Genomic DNA, 23,858 nt, shown 5'->3' with positions numbered 1-23,858 from the left:
AGTTTTTTTATCTCTACTTCCCCCGCTAAAAGTTCCATACAGCTCACAGAAACAGAGCTGAGGCTGTCAATCTACTGGAGACCCCTCCCATGTCACCGTTTTTCTCTTGGTGTCGGGAAAACCTGTCGCAAGTTACTCACACTGACAGCAGCGGAATGAAGCCACAGACAGAAATTAGGCTTGATGCACACTGGGCTTAAAAAAAAATGGCAGTTCCTTGGCAGAAAAAAAAAAAAATGATCATACAGAGCGTTTTTACTGTACATAGTTTAGACAAGTTTTGCTTTTTTTTTTTATGACAGAAAGCTGCAAATCAGAACTGCAAACCAGAAGGTTTTTTATTTCTCAGCCTATAAACTTTGAGCTCAAAATATGCCTGCAATCGTCCTAATGTGCATGGACACATAGGATAACATTGAACTGCTTCTACAGGCAGAACTCAAAACTCCTATAGTAGCAGCGATTTTTAAGCCACCGTGTATAGCTTAAAAATACACACTATAGTGGGATATGCTTTGTTCATATTTCATGTGGGGTTTTTAACCACTTTAAACACTGACACAAATGAAGGGGGAGGGAAGTATGTAGGTGAGCAGTGAGAGATGGATAGATCTCTACTGAAACATATTATAAAAAGGTATTAGGTGTACATGCTTGGGCAATGCAAAGGTTTACAATAATAAGAGGATTTATTGTAACATTTGCACTAGGGTGATTTGGTTAGGGGTGGATAAGATATGTGCTTGGAGGGGAGTTTGGGAAGGAGGGTGCAAGTGGATTTGTGCTAGAAGCAGGAGTTGGAGAGGGGAGGTAGGAGGACTGTTAGGCAAAATCTGACATCTGCATTGCCTACCCCTGAACTCTGCCTCATCTTCTATTGACCCCTGAACCCCACCTTCTAATGACCCTTTGTATTCTTTACTAATGAACCCCTGCACTCGGTCCCTTTAAGCCACAGCCACTGTTCAGTAGAATGAAAGTCACACCCCAAAATTTGCTGTGGCATTTTTTTTTTCACAGGCAGGAAAGCCCAACTTATGTTCTTGCACACAGGCTGTGTTCTGAAAAGCCCTGCCAGCAGTGACCCCTGTCCTTTGCCCTGCTGCCCAGTGGACCCCTGCCCTGTGGACACACCATACATTGCCCTTCTGACCCCTGTCCTACAAACTGTTGACCTCCAATCCTCTGCGCGCCAACCCCCCCCCCCCCCCCCCCCCCGACTTTTTTTTTTTTTTTTTTCACCACACACACTTTAGACAGGCTAGATCTAGATCTAAGGACTACTAAAAAGGACCCACTAGCAGTTTTGACAGTGTAACAGCATACTACAGAACACAATCAGAGACCAGAATTGGATGAAATGCCTGTGAGCAGAATTGGTTCATTCTTTGCAAAATGTTGCCCCAGGACTTGAAAGCAGTGAACCCAACAACTATTTTTTTTCAAAAAAAACATTTCTCTTATGAGTGCTAAATTCAGGGATGGCAAAAAAAAAAAAAAAATCTGCTGGGCTACAAATAGTTGCATGTCGGGAGGTGTATGCCACCTCCTGAATCACTGTCTGTTCTTTACCATTTAGATTTTTGATACCAGAAAGCATAGCTTTTGCTAAAATTCTGCCACTCTGACGAGAGCTCTCATATACAGTAGCTATCTTGTCATTTGTCCATTCCTTGTCACCCTTTGTCTACTCACAGAATACAAAGTATACCATGAATGGACAGGGAAAGGGGAGGAGCGGAGAGGATGGTGTCTGTATGAAGGTTGCAAGTCTTTAGTCAGGAGTACTTCCTGGCACCAGTGAAGTTGTAAATCATACAGTACAGACAGCCATCTAGGAGGCAAACACCCAACAAATGGTTTTTAAACTTTTTTTCCTGGAATCATTCATTAAAAGAAAAAGTTACAAAATAAAAACTACTGTCTGTCTTTGATAACACCCTGTGGGAAGGGAGAAACGCAGCGTCAGACGCAACTTGCTGGACCGCGGTAACATCACGTCCGATGCCCATTCAATTGCAGTTAGGTTGTGAGAGAACCTATTGATTAATGGACTGGTAATTGATGTTCATCCACTTGCCCTCCACCTTGGAATCTTGTAAAGATTGATTTTACGACTGGAATTTTTTAAATCTTGATTTTAATGAATTAAACAAGACGTACTTTACTATGCGGGGTCTTTCTCCATACGTTTGTGCCTGAAAACACCCCAGGAAGGATCGCACCCAGGAGTTGGCGTTTTCATTACACCGCTCAACATACTAAGCCTACCTGACCCGCAACACAGTACTGCTTGGGGGTCCATTGGATCTGGTGAGTTCAACCATAAGGGGGGGTGTGGATCCTGTATGCACCTGTTTACAGCATCATATGTTTTTTTTAGCACTTTTGAAAGGAACTTGGGAAAGGAACTTATCAACTGAGAACTGCTATATGTTTATGTGCATGTCTTTTTTGGACTTTCACTGGTCACATGCTTAATATTGATTGCACTATTTCTAGCACAGCAGCACCTGTGAAAGGAACCTTCCAACTAGAAGTTTACACATATTTGCATGTGTTTTTTTTTATGCTTTCACTGGCTACATGCTTGATATTACTTTGTTTTTTAGATTAATTTTGTATGCACTACAGTTACACTTTATTGTATTTATTCAGGCTGTCAGCGCTGTGGTACTTATACCCTTTTCACAAAAATAAAATAACTGCTATATAAATAATTGATAGAAAACACACTACTAATGCTAGGGCAGGGATATCCTTCTCCTCTATTGAATTGTCCTGTAACTGTACTGTCTGCCCCAACTTTGTAAAACGATGCCCAAACTGTTGGCGCTATATAAATCCTTAATAATAGTAAAGCTGAATTGTTTCAAGCCCACTGGCCTGTGGCTAGTATGTGAATTGTGAGTATGCCTAGGTTTGCAGTCAGAGCCTTCCCACACAGCAAGAAGTTGCTTTTTGACAGATTCTTTTTGATCGTGGTTAGTGCAATCAATAGCAGGATTGCAATTTCGGACCTATGTACTGCGGGCAAGATACAGCCAAAACACTGTGCCAAGCATACACAAAAGAGAAGTCTCACCGTCGTCCAGCATTCATCACACTGCTTTCTTCCTGAGGAGAATTGAGCTGTTTCATATAAACCTGAATGCGTGCATTGCAGATCATAAGATTTTTCACCGCATTCAATATTTGAGGTTTTTGAGTGCTGACTGATAACAACTTGCAGATTCCTTCCCGCATTCGAACTTCAAAGTCTAGCTTTTCTTGAATGCAGCTGTCCTAAGGAAAACCGATAAAAGAAAAATGAATACATAGGAAAATAAAACACAATTTGAGATTAACACAACATTTGAAATGCTAATTATTTTTCCTATAACAATAAAATTTAGAGCATGTGTATGATTCGGCAAGTGGTGGAATTCATGCGTATTGCCTACTGCCATACAGCGTCTGAGCACCTTGTATGAAATTATCCATTATATAGACCTACAGAAAGCACAGCACTATACTAAGGGGTCCATTTATAACATGTGTGTTTAACCTGCAGCCCACCAGCTGTTGCAGAACTACAAGTCCCATGAGGCATTGGAAGCTGACAGTTACAAGCATGACTCTAAAAGGCAAAGACATGAAGGGACTTTTAGTTCTGCAACAGCTAGAGGGCCACAGGTCGAGCACCCATGATTTAGAATACCACGATGAGTTAGGGCATCAGAGCACCAAATATTAAAACTCAGGGGAGGACCACAAATACAAAAGTTAGAGACCTGAGAGTACAAGGTCCAATCAATTTATTCCTCTAGCTGGCCATAAACACAGCAATTTATCAGCAATTATAATCCACATTCAACTGTAAAAAAAAAAAAAAAATTAAAAAAAAAATCAACTCAATTAAAGCCCATCTCCAGGCAAGCTTGTTGCCCCTTTCACCCAGGTGCAAAGGGGGCCTTAAGCTGATCATAGCATGATAAAAATTCAATTTGGATCAGTGTGTTGGCTCCCCTGCTTAACCACTTCAGCCCCAGAAGGATTTACCCCCTTCCTGACCAGAGCACTTTTTACAATTTGGCACTGCGTCGCTTTAACTGCTAATTGCGCGGTCATGCAATGCTGTACCCAAATGAAATTTGCATCCTTTTCTTCCCACAAATAGAGCTTTCTTTTGATGGTATTTGATCAAACTCAATTTTAGTCATACATTTAGGCCAAATTGTATTCAGCCACATGTCTTTGGTAAAAAAAATGTCAATAAGTGTATATTTATTGGTTTGCACAAAAGTTATAGCGCCTACAAATTAGGGTACATTTTCTGGAAGTTACACAGCTTTTAGTTTATGACTGCCTATGTCATTTCTTGAGGTGCTAAAATGGCAGGGCAGTACAACCCCCCCCCCCCCCCCCCCAAATGACCCCATTTTGGAAAGTAGACACCCCAAGGAAATTGCTGAGAGGCATGTTGAGCCCATTGAATATTAAAAAAAAAAATTTTCAAACAGTTGTCACTAAATGATATATTGCTTACACAGGCCATGGGCATATGTGGAATTGCACCCCAAAATACATTCAGCTGCTTCTCCTGAGTATGGGGATACCACATGTGTGGGACTTTTTGGGAGCCTAGCCGCGTACGGAGCCCCAAAAACCAATCACCGCCTTCAGGATTTCTAAGGGCGTAAATTTTTGATTTCACTCTTCACTATCTATCACAGTTTTGAAGGCCATAAAATGCCCAGATGGCACAACCCCCCCAAATGACCCCATTTTGGAAAGTAGACACCCCAAGCTATTTGCTGATAGGCATGTTGAAGTCCATGGAATATTTTATATTTTGACACAAGTTGCGGGAATGTGACAAATTATTATTTTTTTTTTTTTTTGCACAAAGTTGTCACTAAATGATATAGTGCTCACACAGGCCATGGGCATATGTGGAATTGCACCCCAAAATACATTTAGCTGCTTCTCCTGAGTATGGGGATACCACATGTGTGGGACTTTTTGGGAGCCTAGCCGCGTACGGGGCACCGAAACCAATCACCGCCTTCAGGCTAAGGGCGTAAATTTTTGATTTCACTCTTCACTGTCTATCACAGTTTCGGAGGCCATGGAATGCCCAGGTGGCACAAAACCCCCCCCAAATGACCCCATTTTGGAAAGTAGACACCCAAAGCTATTTGCTGAGAGGCATGGTGAGTATTTTGCAGCTCTCATTTGTTTTTGAAAATGAAGAAAGACAAGAAAAAAAACAAAATTTGTTTTTCTTTTTTAAATCTTTGTGACAAAAAGTGAGGTCTGCAAAATACTCACTATACCTCTCAGCAAATAGCTTGGGGTGTCTACTTTCCAAAATAGGATCATTTGGGGGGGGGGGGGGGGGGTTTGTGCCACCTGGGCATTCCATGGCCTCCAAAACTGTGATAGGCAGTGAAGAGTGAATTCAAAAATTTACGCCCTTAGAAAGCCTGAAGGCGGTGCTTGGTTTTCGGGGTCCCGTACGCGGCTAGGCTCCCAAAAAGTCTCACACGTGTGGTATCCCCGTACTCAGGAGAAGCAACAGAATGTATTTTGGGGTGTAATTTCACATATTTCCATGGCATGTTTGAGCAATATATCATTTAGTGACAACTTTGTGCAAAAAAAAAAAAAAAAAATTTGTCTTTTTCCCGCAACTTGTGTCACAATATAAAATATTCCATGGACTCGACATGCCTCTCAGCAAATAGCTTGGGGTTTCTACTTTCCAAAATGGGGTCATTTGGGGGTTGGGGTTGAACTGTCCTGGCATTTTATGCACAACATTTAGAAGCTAATGCCACACATCACCCACTCTTCTAACCACTTGAAGACAAAGCCCTTTCTGACACTTTTTGTTTACATGAAAAAATTATTTTTTTTTGCAAGAAAATTACTTTGAACCCCCAAACATTATATATTTTTTTTTAAAGCAAATGCCCTACAGATTAAAATGGTGGGTGTATCATTTTTTTTTTTCACACAGTATTTACGCAGCGATTTTTCAAACACATTTTTTTGGGAAAAAACACACTTTTTAAAATTTTAATGCACTAAAACACACTATATTGCCCAAACGTTTGATGAAATAAAAAAGATGATCTTAGGCCGAGTACATGGATACCAAACATGACATGCTTTAAAATTGCGCACAAACGTGCAGTGGCAACAAACTAAATACATTTTTAAAAGCCTTTACAGGTTACCACTTTAGATTTAGAGAGGAAGTCTACTGCTAAAATTACTGCCCTCGATCTGACCTTCGCAGTGATACCTCACATGCATGTTTTTTTTTTTCTTTATTATTTTTTTTCTTTTTTTATCTTATTTTTAAACTGTTCCTTTCATTTCTTTTTATATTTTTTTTTATCATTTTTATTGTTATCTCAGGGAATGTAAATATCCCCTACGATAGCAATAGGTAGTGACAGGTACTCTTTTTTTGAAAAAATTGGGGTCTACTAGACCCCAGATCTCTCCTTTGCCCTCAAAGCATCTGACCACACCAAGATCGGTGTGATAAAATGCCTTCCCAATGGCGCTGTTTACATCCGGCGAAATCTAAGTCATGAAATGCTCGTAGCTTCCGGTTTCTTAGGCCATAGAGATGTTTGCAGTAACTCTGGTCTCTGATCAGCTCTATGGTCAGCTGGCTGAAGCACCGGCTGCATTCTCAGGTTCCCTGTTGGGACAGGAGAGCCAGAGAAAAACATGGAAGACAGGGGGGGGGGGGGGGGATTCCCTCCCACTGCTTGTAAAAGCAGTCTAGAGGCTATTTAGCCGCTAGGATTGCTTTTACATAAAAGCCAACCGCTGGCTGAAAAGAATGATACCAAGATGATACCTAAACCTGCAGGCATCATTCTGGTATAACCACTCAAAGCCCAGCAACATACCAGTACGTTGCTGGTCCTTGTTGGGTGGGTATGCCCACCATTAGAATACCTCCCTTCATCCACCCACTTCTAATGATGGGCATGCATGCACCATTTATATATGCCGAAGCAGGGGGGAATCCTCCCGCAAAAGGTAGGAGCAAATCACTCCTCCTCCCCTGCTGCCCCCACGCTTCGGCATATATCACCTGTAACTTTTGTAACTGTAACCGGTTCCAAGTTCGGGTCTCTCAAAATGCGATGGCATCTTGGGAGACCCTGTGTTTAGTGTGCCTAGTTTGTGCAATGCTGTACCCTATGCTAATACTCAACTAGTGTATGGTAGCGTTCAAAACATTCACCAATGCAAAGACCAGGACAGGAGGGACAATAATAGCGAGTGTCATGCCTATATCCGCGCTTGCTGCAGACACGACATGTTTTTTGGGGGGGGTTCGTTGGGTAGGGGTACTCGGGAGGTCATAAAGAAAATGCCTCTCATGCAGCCGACTGCATTTGGTTGGGGATGTGAATGGGGGAAGTACGGGTGCTGCAGAAGTGGTGGTTCCCAATTAGGATTGGCGAATGCAGCAGGAAGGGCACTATAGGCACAATGGGCCTGTGTTTGTCTTCTTCTTGGTGGCAGCGGGACACTACTTGTGCTTGCCACCTCACCAGCTTGAACTGCACTTATGGGACTCGCCACGTCACCAAGTGTTACTGCAGTGCTGGTTTGACTACGACCGGGGTGTACTAGGCCGCTGGTGCTTGCCAGTTCACCAAAACGCTACCAAAAAAACTGTTAGCAATCGCAGGGATCAGGCCTGACTCTGCGAACGCTGCAGTTATGCGTTTAGTGTTTTGTAAGTGACAGTGATCGATCGATACTGCACTTGGGTGAGCTGGGCCGGGCGGAGGGGCAAAACGCAGGTGCTAGCAGGTATCTGGGCTGATCCCGCTAACACTGCGTTTTTGGGAACCCTAAACTGCTGGGGACGCTAGTATAGATCGGATCGGATCAGATATTGATCCGTTCAGATACTATACCACTAAGGGAGGTGTATGCTGCGTGCGTAGGTGTTAGCGGTACTGGCGCTAACCTGACACTGCCTGGGGCGACGCAGACCCTATCTGACCCTAAAACCCAAGTTATATCACCGCCGGGCGATCAGGGGGCTAAACCTTTATTAGGTAATAAACGGCGGGTGCCCTGACACTATAAAAAATAAACGAACTAACCAGCATCACCCGTAACAGTTATACAGTGATCACTGGTGAAAGGGTTAACTAGGGGGCAATCAAGGGGTTAAAACATTAGGTAGTATATAGGGGTCCCCGACGCTATAAAATGCTGACGGCGAACCTATGTATTTACCTCCCTAACTAACGTCACCAGTGACACTAATACAGTGATCAGAAAAACGATCGCTTAGTGACACTGGCGACGGTGGGTGATCAAGGGGTTAAAACTTTATTAGGGGGGGTACCCTAGACCTAAAGGGGGCTAATACTAACTGCCCTACCACACTAACTGTCAAACTGACACCAATGCAGTAATCAGAAAAAAAAACTGCTTGGTGTCAGTGTGACGGGGGGGGGGGTGGGGGGATGGGTGATCAGGGTGGGATTGGGGGGGTGATATGTATGCCTGGCGTGTTCTACTGTGTGTGTGTTTTACACTCACTCGGATGTCTTCTCTCCTCGGCGCCGGAACGTAAAATACCGAGCCGAGGAGCTATGACATCACTTCCTCTGCCTCTGTTTACTATACAGAGGAAGAGGAAGATTCTCATTGGCTGGGAGCGATCGCAAGGGGGTGCCACGAATGGATGGCCTCCCCCTCACGTCTGATTACTGCCAGACAGAAGCCGACCGCCTCGAGCACCGGGGGGGGTGTCCAATCGGACCCCCCGCCCGCGGGAGGCAGATCACGTACAGGTACGTGATTCTGCCTGCCCGTGCCATTCTGCCGACGTATATATCGTCGTGAGGCGGTCGGCAACTGGTTAAAAGGGTAACTCCACTTTGGGGTGCCATTAACAATTTATGGCACTATAAGTGCCATAAATTCATGCTTTTGCATGAGTTTATGGAATGCCCAGATGTGAATGGGGTCTAAGGGAGCACTTGACAACAGTGGTAAATCCCAGGAGCCATGCATCACCCCTAGGCTGCCATGGCCCATCTGTTGTTGCAGCTCCCTCCTCTCCCTTTAAGCAGCCACTCATTGACACAGGGGAGTTGGAGCTGTGGGAGCACAGAGTGGACCGGAGGAGATAAAAAAAAAAAAAAAAAAAAATGTACACTTACCCATTTTTTTTTATGAAAAAGACTTAGACTTACCAGTGATGGTATTTCTAAGACCCTTTCAGGACAACCTTGGAAAGGGCGCAGCTCCGCTCACTTTTCAGAAAACACATGCAGCCTTTAAATCCCTCCTCTTCCACCATGACTTCAGTTATTGTGTGGTCTCCGTCATACTGGAAAACAAAGCACAGAAAACCACCAACAACCATGACAGACACGTAAAACCACTTCTAAGATAAAAGGGAGGGAAGTAGCGGTTGTCCTGAAAGGCTCTTAGAAATACTGTTACCGGTAAGTCTAACCAAGTCTCTCAAATCGCCTTTCAGGACAACCTTAAAGAGGAAAACCAAGAAACTTACCCTAGGGTGTGACTACTGCCTGCAGTGCCTTTCTGCCGAAGGCTTGATCTGCAGCAGACAACAAGTCCAACCTATAATGTCAGAGAAATGTCAAGTACTTGGACCAAGTGGCAGCCTCGCAAATTTGTTCAGGCATAGCACACCGGCCCTGCCGGCCCAGGAAACTGCTGTTGTAGAACGAGCAGCAATACCTGTGGGGGTATTTCTCCCTTCGCTTTGTAGGCCTCCACGATTGCCGATCTAAGCCATCTGCCCAGCGTGCTTTTGGAAGCTTGCTCCCCTTTACGTGAGCCTGAGAATATCACAAAAAGAGCATTTGACTTTCTGAATTCTTTGGTGACAGAAAGTGTAGCAGGCATCTCCTCACATCCAATGTGTGGAAAGCTTCTTCTCCTGGATTGGCAGGAGCTGAGGAGAAAGTGGGCAAGTATTTCATGTGAACGGTGAAAAGTTGAAGAAACCTTAGGTAGAAACGCCGGATCTGTTTGAAGGATCACTCGGTCTGAAAAAAAAAAACCTTTTAGAAAGGGTTCTGCGACTGCCAGGGCCTGAAGCTTGCTGAGTCTTCTTGCCGACGTGATGGCTACCAAAAAAATTGTTTTAAGAAGGATGCTTCCTGTAAGGGTTCGAAATGGAGCTCCTGTGAGACCCTGCAAAACACAGACAAACCTCAACTGGGAAAAACTTTAAAGGGCTACCGGCCTATTTCATGCAAGTGCCTTAAAAAAAAAAAAAAAAAAAAAAAAAAAAACCCCCACACACCAACCCGATAGAGCCACCATCTGGGTTTTCAGGGTGCTGGCTGCCAGCCCCTTCTCCATTCTGTCATGGAGAAATTCTAAGACTGACACTAAAAACTTTTGACCTGGAAGCCCTTAGAAGTACACAAGGAATTGAACTTTTTCCAAACTTTCAGGTATATGGCCCGAGTTACCTCCTTTATACTGGAAAGTAGGGTCTTCCCCAATTTAAAAATCAGACAGTCCCTTGGCTTTCTTCAGAAACCAGGCAGTTAGATGTAGCCGGTCTGCTTCCGGAGGGTACACAGACCCCTGCGGTAGCAGGTCCTTTCTGGGCGGCAGCTGGAGGTTCTGCAGCCAGGTTTAGTAGTGTCGAGAACCAGGGTCTTTTAGGCCAGAAGGGAGTGACCAGAATCAGATTGGTATTTTCCTCCCTGAATTTCTGTAGAACCAGTGGTATCAGGGGAAAAGGGGGGGGGGGGGAGAATGCGTAGCACAGCTGGTAGTGCCATGGATGGGCGAAAGCATCTATGCCTACCGCCTGGTCTTCTCGGTTGGAGTGAGAACTTCTGTACTTTTGAATTCTGTTGACTGCCAAACAGATCTATTTGAGGTTGCCCCCAAGCTTCTGAGATCGTCAAAAACACTTCTTGGTTCAGACTCCACTCTGCTTCCACCACTCTCCTTTGGCTTAGTAGGTCTGCTAACAGATTCTGAGATACCTTCAGATGGACTGCTGACAACGAGGCCACATTCTGTTCTGCCCAAGTAGCTGACTGGCCAGTTCTAGGAGTCCTCTGCTCCTGGTTCCTCCCTGTTCCAATACATAAGCTACTGCAGTTGTATTGTCTGAGAGAACCTGAACATGTTGTCCTTTTTATCACTTGTTGGAAAGCTAGGAGACCGAGAAAAATGGCCTTCAGTTCACGCCAATTTGAGGACTTTCGCTTTGGACCAGGCCCCCTGAGAGGTTTAGCCGTTCAGGGGGGCTCCCCGGCCCCAAGAACTCACGTCTGTTAGATGCTTGTCTAGGGGAAAGACCCTTTGCTAGGCTGGTTGGATTCCTTCACCACCAGAGTGCCCATTTCACGCTTGAGGCAAGTTTGATCTGTTTTTCTAGCGACTCCTGGTGCGACCATCTTTGTAAGATATTCATCTGGAGGGGTCTGGAATGTAATCTGGCCCATTGAATAGCTGGGATCGATGCAGTGAGAAGGCCTAAGACTGCCATTGCTGAGCAGAGTGAAACTGAGATTGGATCTTCTCCTGTGGCAGAAAAACTTTTTGAAGCACAGAGTTTATCGTATAGCCCGGAACTTCATCTCCTGTGTGGGTTCTAGATTAGATTTTTCTAGATTCAAGAGCCACCCCAAATTCTTGAGGTAAGCTCGAGACACTTGGAGATTTGACAAGACTTGTTCTTTGGAGTCCACGAAAAACAGGTCATCCAGATATGAGATGACTGAAATCCCTCTTAGCTTCAGAGGTTCCAGGGCTTCCACCATTATCTTTGTAAAGATTCTGGGGGGAGGATGAGTCCGAACGGCGGAGCTAAGAATTGGAGATGCCAGACTGAAGTTCCCAAGTTGAGAGCCAGACGGAGAAAGTATAGGGAAGCCTGAGTTATCAGGACGTGCAAATAGGCGTCCCTTAGATCTAGGGATGCCATGAAAGTCTGGAGTCAGCAATTTCCTGATTGAATGGATCGTGTCCATTCTGAAATGTTTGTAGCGGATCGATCTGTTCAGGATCTTTAAGTTCAGAATCAACCCATACTTCCCCAGGAAGATGTGGTACTACGTACCTGCCTCTACGTGGCTTTTCAGCTTCTCTACCCAGCATTCTAGGTTCCTTGCGGCAACCGTGGAAGCCATAGCAGGTTTGAGGTGGCCGATGTGGAATCCCACGCTTTTTTCAGGAGGGAGTCAGCTCTTTTATCCATTGCATCCTTCAGCACCCCCATGTCCTCGAATGTTAGGTCTGTGCGATGGGAAACCTGGGAGAATGCGGCATCTACCCATGGTTTCTTATTCCATACCTCAGACTACTTATCTTCGAAGGGAAACCTTCTCCTAAGGGTCTTGGAAAAGGGGCCTCTCTCCGGGTCCTTCCATTCTTTACCATATCCGAGAGGATTATATGGACTGGGAACACTAGGTTTAGTGTCATCTAGTACTTGGTACATTTTACTGTGAATCGACAGCTGCACCTTTTCCTCCTGTATTTCGAGGGTAATGTAGATCGCTCTCAGAAGGTCGTCCACTTCCTCCAAAGATAGCTTGTGTCTAGAGGCTCGGCTATCGTCTTCCTCCTCGTCTGAATCCTTGAGGGAGGTAAGAGTACTTGCCCCCTCATCCCCCGAGTCCACGACCTTTACTGGCCTAGAGGTGGATGCCGGGACTCAACCTGGCTCTGTACCAGCATGGACTTGACTGAACTCAACGAGTTTGTAAGTTCTCGAACTGAAGAGAACACATCCTTGTACTGTTGGGACTTTTCCTCTTCAACCAAGTCCTTAATAGAGGACCTGCACATTGCCTTCTGCCATGAATCTGAGGGGGTTCTTGCAGGAAGGGCATTTCCTCTTGGGTCTGAAAGGTTGGATTTCCCTAAAGTTTTTTCTGCAATGATAAAAATAAACTTCACCTAAGGGCCCCTATTCCAACCCTTAGTACGTAGGCAGACCACCAGACAGAAGGAAAACCGTAAGAGTATAGTGAAAGGGGGTGGCGGCGCTCCCTAGTTTGCGTACAAGTGGCCAGTTAGTGGTGTATACCTACAATGGTGGGGTATACCAAACAATATTAAATAAATGTGTGTGCAAACTCTTATTACAACACAAGTGAATATAGTGATCAAATATGCTCCAAATGCATAAACAGTGCTTGTTAATACTAATCACTGAATCAAACATGGCCCAATTAGAAGGTCCGAACTAGTCACACAGATACATGAGCATGGTAGTCTGCTATGAATAGAATGAGCACTAAGCAAACCCCACTCAAATATCGTGATTCCGCTGGTATGGTTAATAAGAAAATATATATATATATATATATATATATATATATATATATATATATATATATATATATATATATATATATATATATATATATATATATACACACACACACATATACACACACACACACACACACATATATATATAATCTAAAAGTGAGTAGTATATTAGAGCTTCATATATTTAAATCAAAGTGATTAGCACACATATAGTGATTTGGGTGTTTGCGAAAAACCTTGGTGAGTATATAAGAAATTTACGCAAAGAAAAAACATTTTTTTTGCTTAAAAGAAAGAAAGTGTTCATAAAATATGTGCAGCTAGTAGTCCATGTAATATACTGAATCTTCACTCAGAATGAGTAACACAGAAATGGTGACTTTAGGTGTTTTCAGGAAATTTGCTTGTGACTTTGTGCTCCCCCTCCAGGATCCCCACTCACCAGATCCACTCACCCCCACAAGGGTAATGCGCTTGTAGTTATAACCACTATGGTTGCTCCACCATCCTAGTTGTTCAAGTGCCTGGGGTATCCCTCCTTTCTCTAGGTGCTTTCTGATGTAATCTGTGGTAAGTTCCTCATAGAGGAAAAAAAAAGATGTGGGCTCCCATAGTGTAGTAAATTAGTTTGTTTATTATAAAAAAGAATTGTACAACAACTGGATACAAAAATAAAAAACTAATAAAAAATTAAAATGTTGAAATAAAGTTTAAAAATATATATCCTGGGATGCCTATTACATGTGCCCAGAAAGCCATCCACAGAGCCGTAATGTGATATGGCCGGCTAGTGGTAGCTATATCGGCCTGTTAGTACAGCGAACGCTTAGTGACCTTTGTTGGAGACAGCAGCAGCGCGCTGCGTTCCAACTGTCTATACCAGGAAATGACGTAGCGTGCGTGGCGCCGTCGTACGCGTTTCGTCATAGACGTCCTCAGCGACGGTCGCTGACGACATCTATGACGAAACGCATGTCATTTCCTGGTATAGGCAGGATATAGCTACCACTAGCCGGCCAGATCACATTATGGCTCTGTGGATGGCTTTCTGGGCACATGTAATAGGCATCCCAGGATATATATTTTTAAACTTTATTTCAACGTTTTAATTTTTTATTAGTTTATTTTTGTATCCAGTTGTTGTACAATTCTTTTTTATAATAAACAAACTAATTTACTACACTATCGGAGCCCACATCTTTTTTCTTCTATGAGGAACTTACCACAGATTACATCGGAAAGCACCTAGAGAAAGGAGGGATACCCCAGGCACTTGAACAACTAGGATGGTGGAGCAACCGTAGTGGTTATAACTACAAGCGCATTACCCTTGTGGGGGTGAGTGGATCTGGTGAGTGGGGATCCTGGAGGGGGAGTACAAAGTCACAAGCAGATATATGTTTTCTTATTAACCATACCAGCGGAATCACAAAATTTGAGTGGGGTTTGCTTAGTGCTCATTCTATTCATAGCAGACTACCATGCTCATGTATCTGTGTGACTAGTTCGGACCTTCTAATTGGGTCATGTTTGATTCAGTGATTAGTATTAACAAGCACTGTTTATGCACTTGGAGCATATTTGATCACTATATTCACTTGTGTTGTAATAAGAGTTTGCACACACATTTATTTATTTAATATTGTTTGGTATACCCCACCATTGTAGGTATACACCACTAACTGGCCACTTATACGCAAACTAGGGAGCGCCACCACCCCCTTTCACTATACTCTTACACTTATAGACCCCCTCGGGGAGCTATATTAGGGGAGGCAGCATACCTGGTAAGGATCCTAAGCGGAAGGAAAACCGTGCCCCGCAGTGCAATCCCACAGCAACCACCAAATCCAAACTGCAGGGTCCAAGCGGAGTAACCTCTGACCGTGCAGCCACAGGCTCCCTGCAGGGAGGATTCCAAAACCACACATCATAAGCCCATATGGACAAAAAAAAAAAAAAAAGTACCACTATACCCCTCTTACCTGGGCCTGACCAGCACCTGGGGCACCTGCTTCCGAAGTAGCTGTCGGTCTCTCCACCATTTTAGCAGACAACGCAGTGGGATACTGAGAAAACCATCTGGTTTTTAAATTACCCGGTCAGGGCGTCATCAGCGAGGGCCGGAACCGCCAGTCAACAGACCCACCCCCTGGTCTCTGCGTTCCAAGCACTTGGAACCACTTGCGCCACGCCCCCCGCAGGAAGCCGCATCACCGCACATGATATCACCCGCCGGCCTGGACCCGGAACCGACATGCGGGACACGCCCCGCCCGGCCACCAGGGCCATGCCAGCGGACCCCGGGCACAGACGCCACCTCCTCCTGCTGGCCCTTGCATCCCCTGAGCTGGAGACCAGGGACTCCAGAAAACCCCCCGCCCGTACTGGGGGGTGCTGGGATGGTCACTGCACACAAATCACAAAGAGGTAAGCCTTCTCCCTCCACCTTGGAGAGAGCAGCTCCCGGATTCCAGCATGCACTTCCACCATGGCGGAGGAAACACAATAACTGAAGCCATGGTGGAAGAGGAGCGATTTAAAGGCTGCATGTGTTTACTGGAAAATGGGTGGAGCTGTGCTCTCTCCAAGGTTGTCCTGAAAGGCTATTTGAGAAAATCTGATAGCTTATTATAATAGCTTATTTACATTTGAAGGCAATGTGAGGCAGCACACGTTTGCATGCATTGTAATAAGAAGCTCATTCCATTAAGTGGGAGGGTGCTTAAAACATGGCTCACCTGTGCACATTGTTTCAGTTGAGGGGGACTTGGAAAAATTTTTTTTGTTACTCATAAAATCAAATTTCTCAGAGTTCATTAGAGACAAAGCTCCTCCATAATTCTTGACCGCAGGGTTATAGTGCCACCTTCAGGAGTAGGACACTAGGCAGAAAAAAACAGCACAGCCTATGGGTGGTCCTAGCTGGTACCCAACCCCTCGCTGCTATAAACAGCTCAGTTAGTCACAAAGCAGTACAAGAAAACCACCAACTGAGGGGTGGGCACTATGTCAATTACCTCAGAGGAAGGGCACTACCTGCCTGGAGTTTGCATGTTCTTCCTGTGCATGTGTGGATTTCTTCCAGGTACTCTGGTTTTCCTTCCACATTCCAAAGACATGCTGGTAGGTTAATTGGCTCCTGTCTAAATTGACCCTTGTAGATGTATGAATGAGTTAGGGACCTTAGAGTGCAACCTCCTTCAAGACAGGGACTGAATCAGCAAAAACACCCATCTGAGGATGCCAAAACATCAACTTTGTAAAACCTGGTAAAAGGTACATAGACAACCAGCCTTGCAAACTTGAGACAGAAAAGCCTGATGCTAGAAAGCCCAGGAGTCACTAAATCACCCTAGTAGAATGTACTAGAATGGAGAAGGGAGGGGACCGACCATTGATGGCACAGGCTTGGCCAACTGTCTGCTTGATCCAATGAAAAATAGTTGCAGAGGAGGGTATGAGTACCAAACACCACAGACATTTCCTCAGCAGCCCCAGTGGGATCCCCAATTTTTAACGATTCGGGCACCAGCATCTTTTCATGTGCAGCAATGGAGGCAAAGAAATTGTCCTCTCTATCCAAGGAATCAGTGCCCATGGCTCTCGGGTCTGCGGAAAAGGCTGCTGAACTAAAATCCAACTTGGAATCATCTGAAGGGAAAGGGGTGGACAGGAGGAATTTTTTACTAGCCTTGCACCTGAACTCCACTTCCATCCTTGGAGTCTCAGGAGCTCGCTTCTCCACAAGATCCATGTGTGGCACCCCCCCCCCCCCCCAAGCAAAACTTACTAGCAGCCAAGCCCAAGGCTGCCAGGAAGCAGAGCTGTGATCCTCCGCGCTGAAGAGGGAGGCCACATGGGAGGAACAAGCCAATAGGTTTTGAGCTGAGCGGAAGACTCTGCCCCCCCACCGGAGGTCCTGCACCAAAAGGACCTCATAAATGGTCATTGCCACGCGGCTACACCACAATGGCCACCGGCAAAAAGACCTCATAAAAATGGGCACCTGTTGCATTTTTAAGGTAAGCCAGACTACCCAGGAGCAGATCCCCCACCACAATGGCCACACAAATATGGCCACCAGTCCAGCACATGGCAGGCGTGCCGGAAGTACAGGGAATCCCCACACCCCAGGAGAGCAGAACCCCAAGCCCACACAAACTGGAAGAAGCCCAGCTCATCCTAGGAAGCACAAGGTAGTTTGGGAATGGGGGTGGGGGATGAGGAGACCCCGCAGAGTTGACCACTACAGAAGGACCTTGAGCCCACCTCCGCATCTGGGGGGGGCGTGCATTTAATTTTACAGTCCAGCAGAGGTTGTGGGTAGCACTCCCAAGACAGATGGGGGGGGCTTAAAATGTGACATGGATTCAGGTGCCCAGTGATGCGTGTCCCTGCAAGACATTTAACTTGCTTGCGTCCCAGGCCAGGACGGGCCTGTCAAAGGGGACCCAGCACATAGCTAAGGTTCTCCATGCACTGGCTGGCCAGGCTGCGGCGATTACTGGATCTAAATTATCCAGACTGTCGCCCAGCCATTGATTGAAGATTTTTGCAGGGAAAAAAAAAATCTGAGAAAAAAAAAAAAAAAAAGGGGGAGGGGGGGGGCGGGGAACTATGGAGTCACAGGTTCCAGCAGGGAACTAGGTCCTCACTCCTACACTAGGCAGATTAAAAAGGGAAAACAAAAAAAAAAAAAAACCTGAGCCGTTTATAGCAGAGAGAGGGTTGACTACCAGCTAGGACTGCCCATAGGCATTGCCATGTTTTTTCTGCCTGATGTCCCAATCCTAAAGCCGGCGCTGTAATGCCCCGTACACACGGTCGGACATTGATCAGACATTCTGACAACAAAATCCTAGGATTTTTTCCGACGGATGTTGGCTCAAACTTGTTTTGCGTACACACAGTCGCACAAAGTTATCGAAATTTCCGATCGCCAAGAACGCGGTGACGTCAACCACGTACGACGAGACTAGAAAAGGCCAGTTCAGAACCAAGCGCGGCACCCTTTGGGACTCCTTTTGCTAATCTCGTGTTAGTAAAAGTTTGGTGAGAGACGATTCACGCTTTTTCAGACTCGTGGTTTTCAGATCGTTTTCTGCTGTTCAGTTTGTGCTTGTGGGTTTGTATCTGCTCTTCAGTGCGTGCAAGCAAGCTACGCGTGACTTTGATTAGTCATTGTGTTCTTGTTCGTCCGTTACTGTTTTTCAGGTGGCTCTTCACAGGCCTTGCTGTTCTTCTATACGTTCTGTTACTTCGTTCTGAGCAGCCGACCGTTTTCTAGCCATGTTGCGTATACGTACTCCTCGTAGAGTTCGTGCTGTGCGGGGGCTTGGTGTTGGGGTCCTGACCTTGACACAAGTCCAGTCCATGAACAGGGTGGGGAGGAGTTCATGGATTAAGAATTGGTTGCTTCAGCATGACCAGTTGTCATATGCCTTTGCTCCGTGAGATCCGTGAGAATAATCCTGATAATTTCAGAAACTTTCTCCGGATGACGGACCCCGAATTTCAACGTTTGTTGGCTTTGCTGACCCCTTATATTAGCAGGCAGGATACCTGCATGAGGCAAGCCATCACTCCGGAGCAGAGGCTAGTCGCCACCTTGCGGAACTTGGCGACGGGGAGAAGTCTGCAGGACCTCAAGTTCGACAGGCATTTTCCCCCAGGCTCTGGGGATCATTATCCCAGAGACTTGTTCTGCCATCATCCAGGTCCTGCAGAAGTAGTATATTAAAAAGGTAAGATTTTTTTATCCTTTAATATCACATTTTATTGTATATAATGTTTGATAATGTATAGTATTTCTTTCCTCATTCCCTAATTACCATGATTGTAATATGCTGTGAGTGTCCCCTTTGTCCTCATTCATGCTGGATTTATGTAATTTTTTGTTGTCCTTCATACATATTTGCCTTCACTTACCTCCCCAGCATGGTCTCCTGGTCCTATATTCACCTCATATAGTCACTTAATGTATTTTATCAGCTCCATAGTAGTGCTTTACCCCAAACGCCCCCTAAAATGTTTTTAAATGTGATTTATGCTTTAAATTCCGGCTGAGTGCCAGAGGCTTTTTTTTGGGGGGTCCCCAAATCATTTTGAACCCTCCCTTCCCTCAACTGCTAAGTCAGCTGATACCAATTCTCTATCTATCCTCAATCATCTATCTGCTGACTTTGCCAAACCCATACACACTATACCCATCTCTTTTTTGGCCAGATGTATGGATGAATTCCCCAAAGCATGTAGTGCAAGGGCTTGCCTGTAAACTTTCAAATGGTAATGTTTAAAGTTTTTGTATCCAATTATTATCTTAATAGGTAAGAGCAGAATTTCCAAATGTGCTCAAATGTGTACAGTGTGTATTTATACCTTTGTATTATGACACTTCTTACCTGTCCAGTGGGCTGCCAATAGTGTAACTAAGTAGGGTCTGGCCAAAGTAATACCCACTATTTAGACATTCATCTCTCAATGAAGTGGAGAGAGTTACCTGTCCAAGAGCTCCCCCCCACCCCCATAATGTTAGAAAGGGCCCAGGAGAGGGGGGGGGGATATGATAGGTGTACCTTATACTTTGGTCTTGAAAAATTCCCATTAATAAATGTTATCTTGATGTTGGCCAAGAATGTGTGCGTCTAATCTGCTTTCCATGTTTTAATGTGCAAAAAGACTAATTTTTTTGTTTTCCTCAACAGTTTCCTTCCACGCCACAGGAATGGCAGACTGTGGCCTCCCACTTTGCCCAGCGGTGGGACTTTCCTAACTGCGGAGGGGCAATTGATGGGAAACACGTCCACATCATCCCACCACCCAACTTGGGGTCGTACTATTATAATTATAGGGGGTTCAATAGTATTGTGATGTTGGCGGTGGTGTCAGCAAATTACGAGTTCCTGTATGTGGACATGGGGAAGAATGGCCGGATGTCCGATGGTGAAGTCATCTCCCAGACGGAGTTTTACAGGCGTCTCCAGAATGGCAGCTTGGACTTGCCACCTCCAGGAGACAATGTGGAATGACTCCCATTCGTCTTCATTGCGGATGAAGCTTTTGCACTGGGGGACCATCTTATGCGGCCATTCCCGATGGGGACCCTCACCCCGGACCAGAGGGTTTTTAATTACCGACTGGCCAGAGCCAGAAGAAGAGTGGTGGAGAACACGTTTGAAACGATGGCCAGCCGGTTCCGCCTATTTCTTACACCCATACATTTGGCAGAGTACAAACTGAATCACATTATCCTGGCGTGCTGTGTTCTACAACAAATTTTTACGGCAACATTCTGCCAACTATGCTGGCTCAGTTGGGCCTGAGGCCGGAATTATAAATGAAACAACCCTGACGGCACTTGAAAGTGGCCATCCTGGCTTGCCCTCCCTGAGTGCCCGTGAGGTCCGGCTAAGATACCTTGAATTCTTTGCGTGTAGGGGGGGCTATCAATATACCAGACAATGTGTGAAACCTTTATCAAATAAAAAAAAAAAATTAAGCAAATCTTTGGTGACATTTACTGCTTGTGTTTGTTTTATCTGACCCTGACAGAAATGTGGCGAGTCCTGAAAATGGCGTGATTGTGTAACCTTATACAAAGCACTGTTGGGTGTTATTTACTAAAGGCAAAGACACTTTGCACTACAAGTGCACTTGAAACTGCACTGAAACTGCATTTGTAGTGCAAAGTGGATTTGCCCTTATGAAATAACCCCCCTTGTCACAGAAACCAGCAATTGGAGCACCACAAAGTGTTGTAGCGTTGACACAATTATCCACACATTCTTGATTAACAATCTTTTTAATACCAGCACAATCACGTGTGCATTTAGAAAAGGTTTGTAAAACAAACCAACATGTTTGTTGTATAACAATTTTTGGGGTGGCATTAGAAAAAGTAGAAATGTCCATTTAAGATAAACAGGCATGTTTCAAACCAACAAGAAAGACACAAATCTTGAACTTACAAAGTTCACATTAGGTAGAACTTGAACGCAATATCAGACATGAGTATTTAGGGACTGTGTTTGATATTGCGTTCAGATGGGGTGAAGTCACCCCCCGGAAAAGCCAAATTTTGAAGATGCACACAAATTTACGAATGTCAACATGTGCTACCTGCCATCACGGGGGATCAAGGGACGTGTTTTGGGGGAGCAACCCCTTCCTCTCAGCTACTTTATTATTGAGGAAGGGGTTGCACCCCCAAAATGCGTCCCTTGATCTCCCATGATGGCAGATAGCACATATTGACACACTGTGTGCTTCTTCAAAATTTGGCTTTTCTACAATTCTTCCAAAAAGTTAAAAATTGTAGCACACCATAAAAGAAAGGGCTTTGGAGGGGTTTTAAACTTTCCCCAAAACATCAATGATGTTCTTATTTTTTTGAATAACATCATTGATGTTTTTGACGTTTTCCAATGCAACATTACACCCCATGATCTCCCCAATCAGGATCTGTGCACTTTCCGAGGTGAAATGCCCTGGATCCACAACATCACGATCACCTAAAAAGATAGAAACAAAAACACACCATGTATTATAAATATGCCGGCATCCATCTCTTACCTGAGCCTGTGGTCGCAGACACTCACCTGTTGTGGTGACTAGTTCCACCACGTCTTCTTCCTCCTCCTGCTCTTCTTGTGTTTGGGGTATTTCCCCTTCTTCCAGAGGTGAGGGGTCTCTGTTCGCCTCGGATGAGGGGTGTCCTCCGAGTCTTTTCTCCCCTATGTAAACAAAAAAAAAAAAAAAAAAAAAAAAAAAAAAAAAAGGTATACTTAGCACACAGATATTTGAGGGAAGAACTATAAATATGAAACATTGCTTGGAAGTGGGGTACAATTGTCTATTTTGGCAGAGTTCCAAGATGTCCTTTGTCAAGCTTTAATACTTTACTTGTTTTGTACAAGCTTCACAGATGGAGACCCCCCGTATAGTATACACTGGAGCACCTGTGTGGGACCCCTAATAAAAAGGGTGTTCTTGTGTCCCACACTAGTGCCCCAGCGTCCAGATGTGTAAACAGCTGCTGAGTGTCCTCTCCTTACACAGAATCTAGTTTGCATTTCATTCTAGTAACAAACCCATCTACACAACCAAATTATTTTCAGACAAGTAGGCCCTAAAAAATGTGGTCAAATGCATATGGCCAAAACAATGGTGTTTTATAGGCCGAAAGAAAAATGTTTGATACGAACGAATAATGTGCCAATGAACATGAAAGTTGCCATTTTAAACTGTACAACACTTAAAAGCACATGGAGCAGCACGAACGTAATCGGAACACAGGACAACTACTTACTTTTTTGCAGCACTCTCCGGATCTTTCTGTACTGCTCATGCTCTTAATTTTAGGTCCGACCACCACTTCCTGAGCTGATCTTTCGATCGTCGTACCCCGAAATTCTGGTGCAGACTCTTGACCACTTTCGCCATGATCTTGGCCTTTCGGACATTGGGGTTGGGGTAAGGTCCATACTTTCCATCATAGTCGGCCTTCTTCAGGAGGTCGACCATCTCCAACATCTCCCCAAAGGACATATTTGAGGCCTTAAATCGTCTTCTTCTGGATCGGGACGTTTCTGCCTCTGGGCTTTCCTCCTCCTCCTCGTTGCTGTAATTAGCACACACCTGCTGTGTCTCCGCCATGTGCTCTTCCCCCACTGCGCTGAACGAAAAGGGGCGGGGAATAGACTAGAAAGAACGTCAGGGGTGGGCGGAGTTACACGCATGCGCAGTGTGTATAAAGCGTAACACGCGTGTGTAGTATGTACGATCTGTGAACGGAGGAAGCAGTATAGGAGGCGCCGATCGTGATAACGAAGGCAAGATCTAAACTTGGGCCTATACTGCTTCTAGATTGAGGCCTATATTGTAACAAGATTAAAAGAGAGTCTTGCCTGACATTAGGGTTTATCTTGTGTTGTGTGTTGCAGATAAAATGGATGGCTTCAATGACCACAACTTCCTCCCCCTGTTCATAGACAAATACAGGGAGCTGCCCTGTCAGTGGCAGGTGAAACATCCACATTATAATCATAAACAAAAGAGGCAGGCAGTGCTGGAGAAACTGCTGGAGTTGGTGAAGCCGGTGGTCCCCACAGCAACCATCCCCTATTTAAAAACCAAAATTGGTGGCCTGAGGAACACTTCTCTAAGGGACGCAAGAAGGTCACGGATTCCCAGAGATCTGGAGCTGCAGCAGATGACATTTATGTCCCCAGGCTGTGGTACTATGAGAGACTGCAATTTCTGTCAGACCAGACTGAAGTCAGGGAATCCCTCTCCACTCTTCCTTCCACCCCAGCTGAGGCTTCCGATGTCCAACCTGGGCCTTCCAGCCAGGAAGAAGTGGAGGAGCCCAGCTGGAGTCAGGTATAGCATTCTTCTACAGTATTCTGGTCAAGAAATAAATGATCTTTACTAGATGTCATTATTGATCACTAATTGCTGATTTAATAAAAGTGTTTTACATATCAATAGACAGTAGGGGGCAAAATAATTGGGACAAGAATGAAAAATGCTGG

The 23,858-nt window shown here is 44.9% G+C and overlaps 1 protein-coding gene across 1 annotated transcript in view; it reads right to left on the bottom strand.

Annotated features, from left to right (window-relative positions):
* Positions 1 to 23,858, bottom strand: part of RTKN2 (rhotekin 2) — a 192,750-nt gene that overhangs the window by 153,871 nt on the left and 15,021 nt on the right. Inside the window, exon 2 of the mRNA XM_073596259.1 lies at positions 3,086 to 3,285. Coding sequence (XP_073452360.1) covers positions 3,086 to 3,285 — 200 coding nt within the window. The remainder of the gene's footprint in view (positions 1 to 3,085; positions 3,286 to 23,858) is intronic.

This window comes from Aquarana catesbeiana, linkage group LG08 (assembly GCF_042186555.1).
Source record: "Aquarana catesbeiana isolate 2022-GZ linkage group LG08, ASM4218655v1, whole genome shotgun sequence".
NCBI lineage: Eukaryota > Metazoa > Chordata > Amphibia > Anura > Ranidae > Aquarana > Aquarana catesbeiana.
Note: the sequence above shows the minus strand (reverse complement) of the source record. Positions and strands in the feature narration are given on the sequence as shown.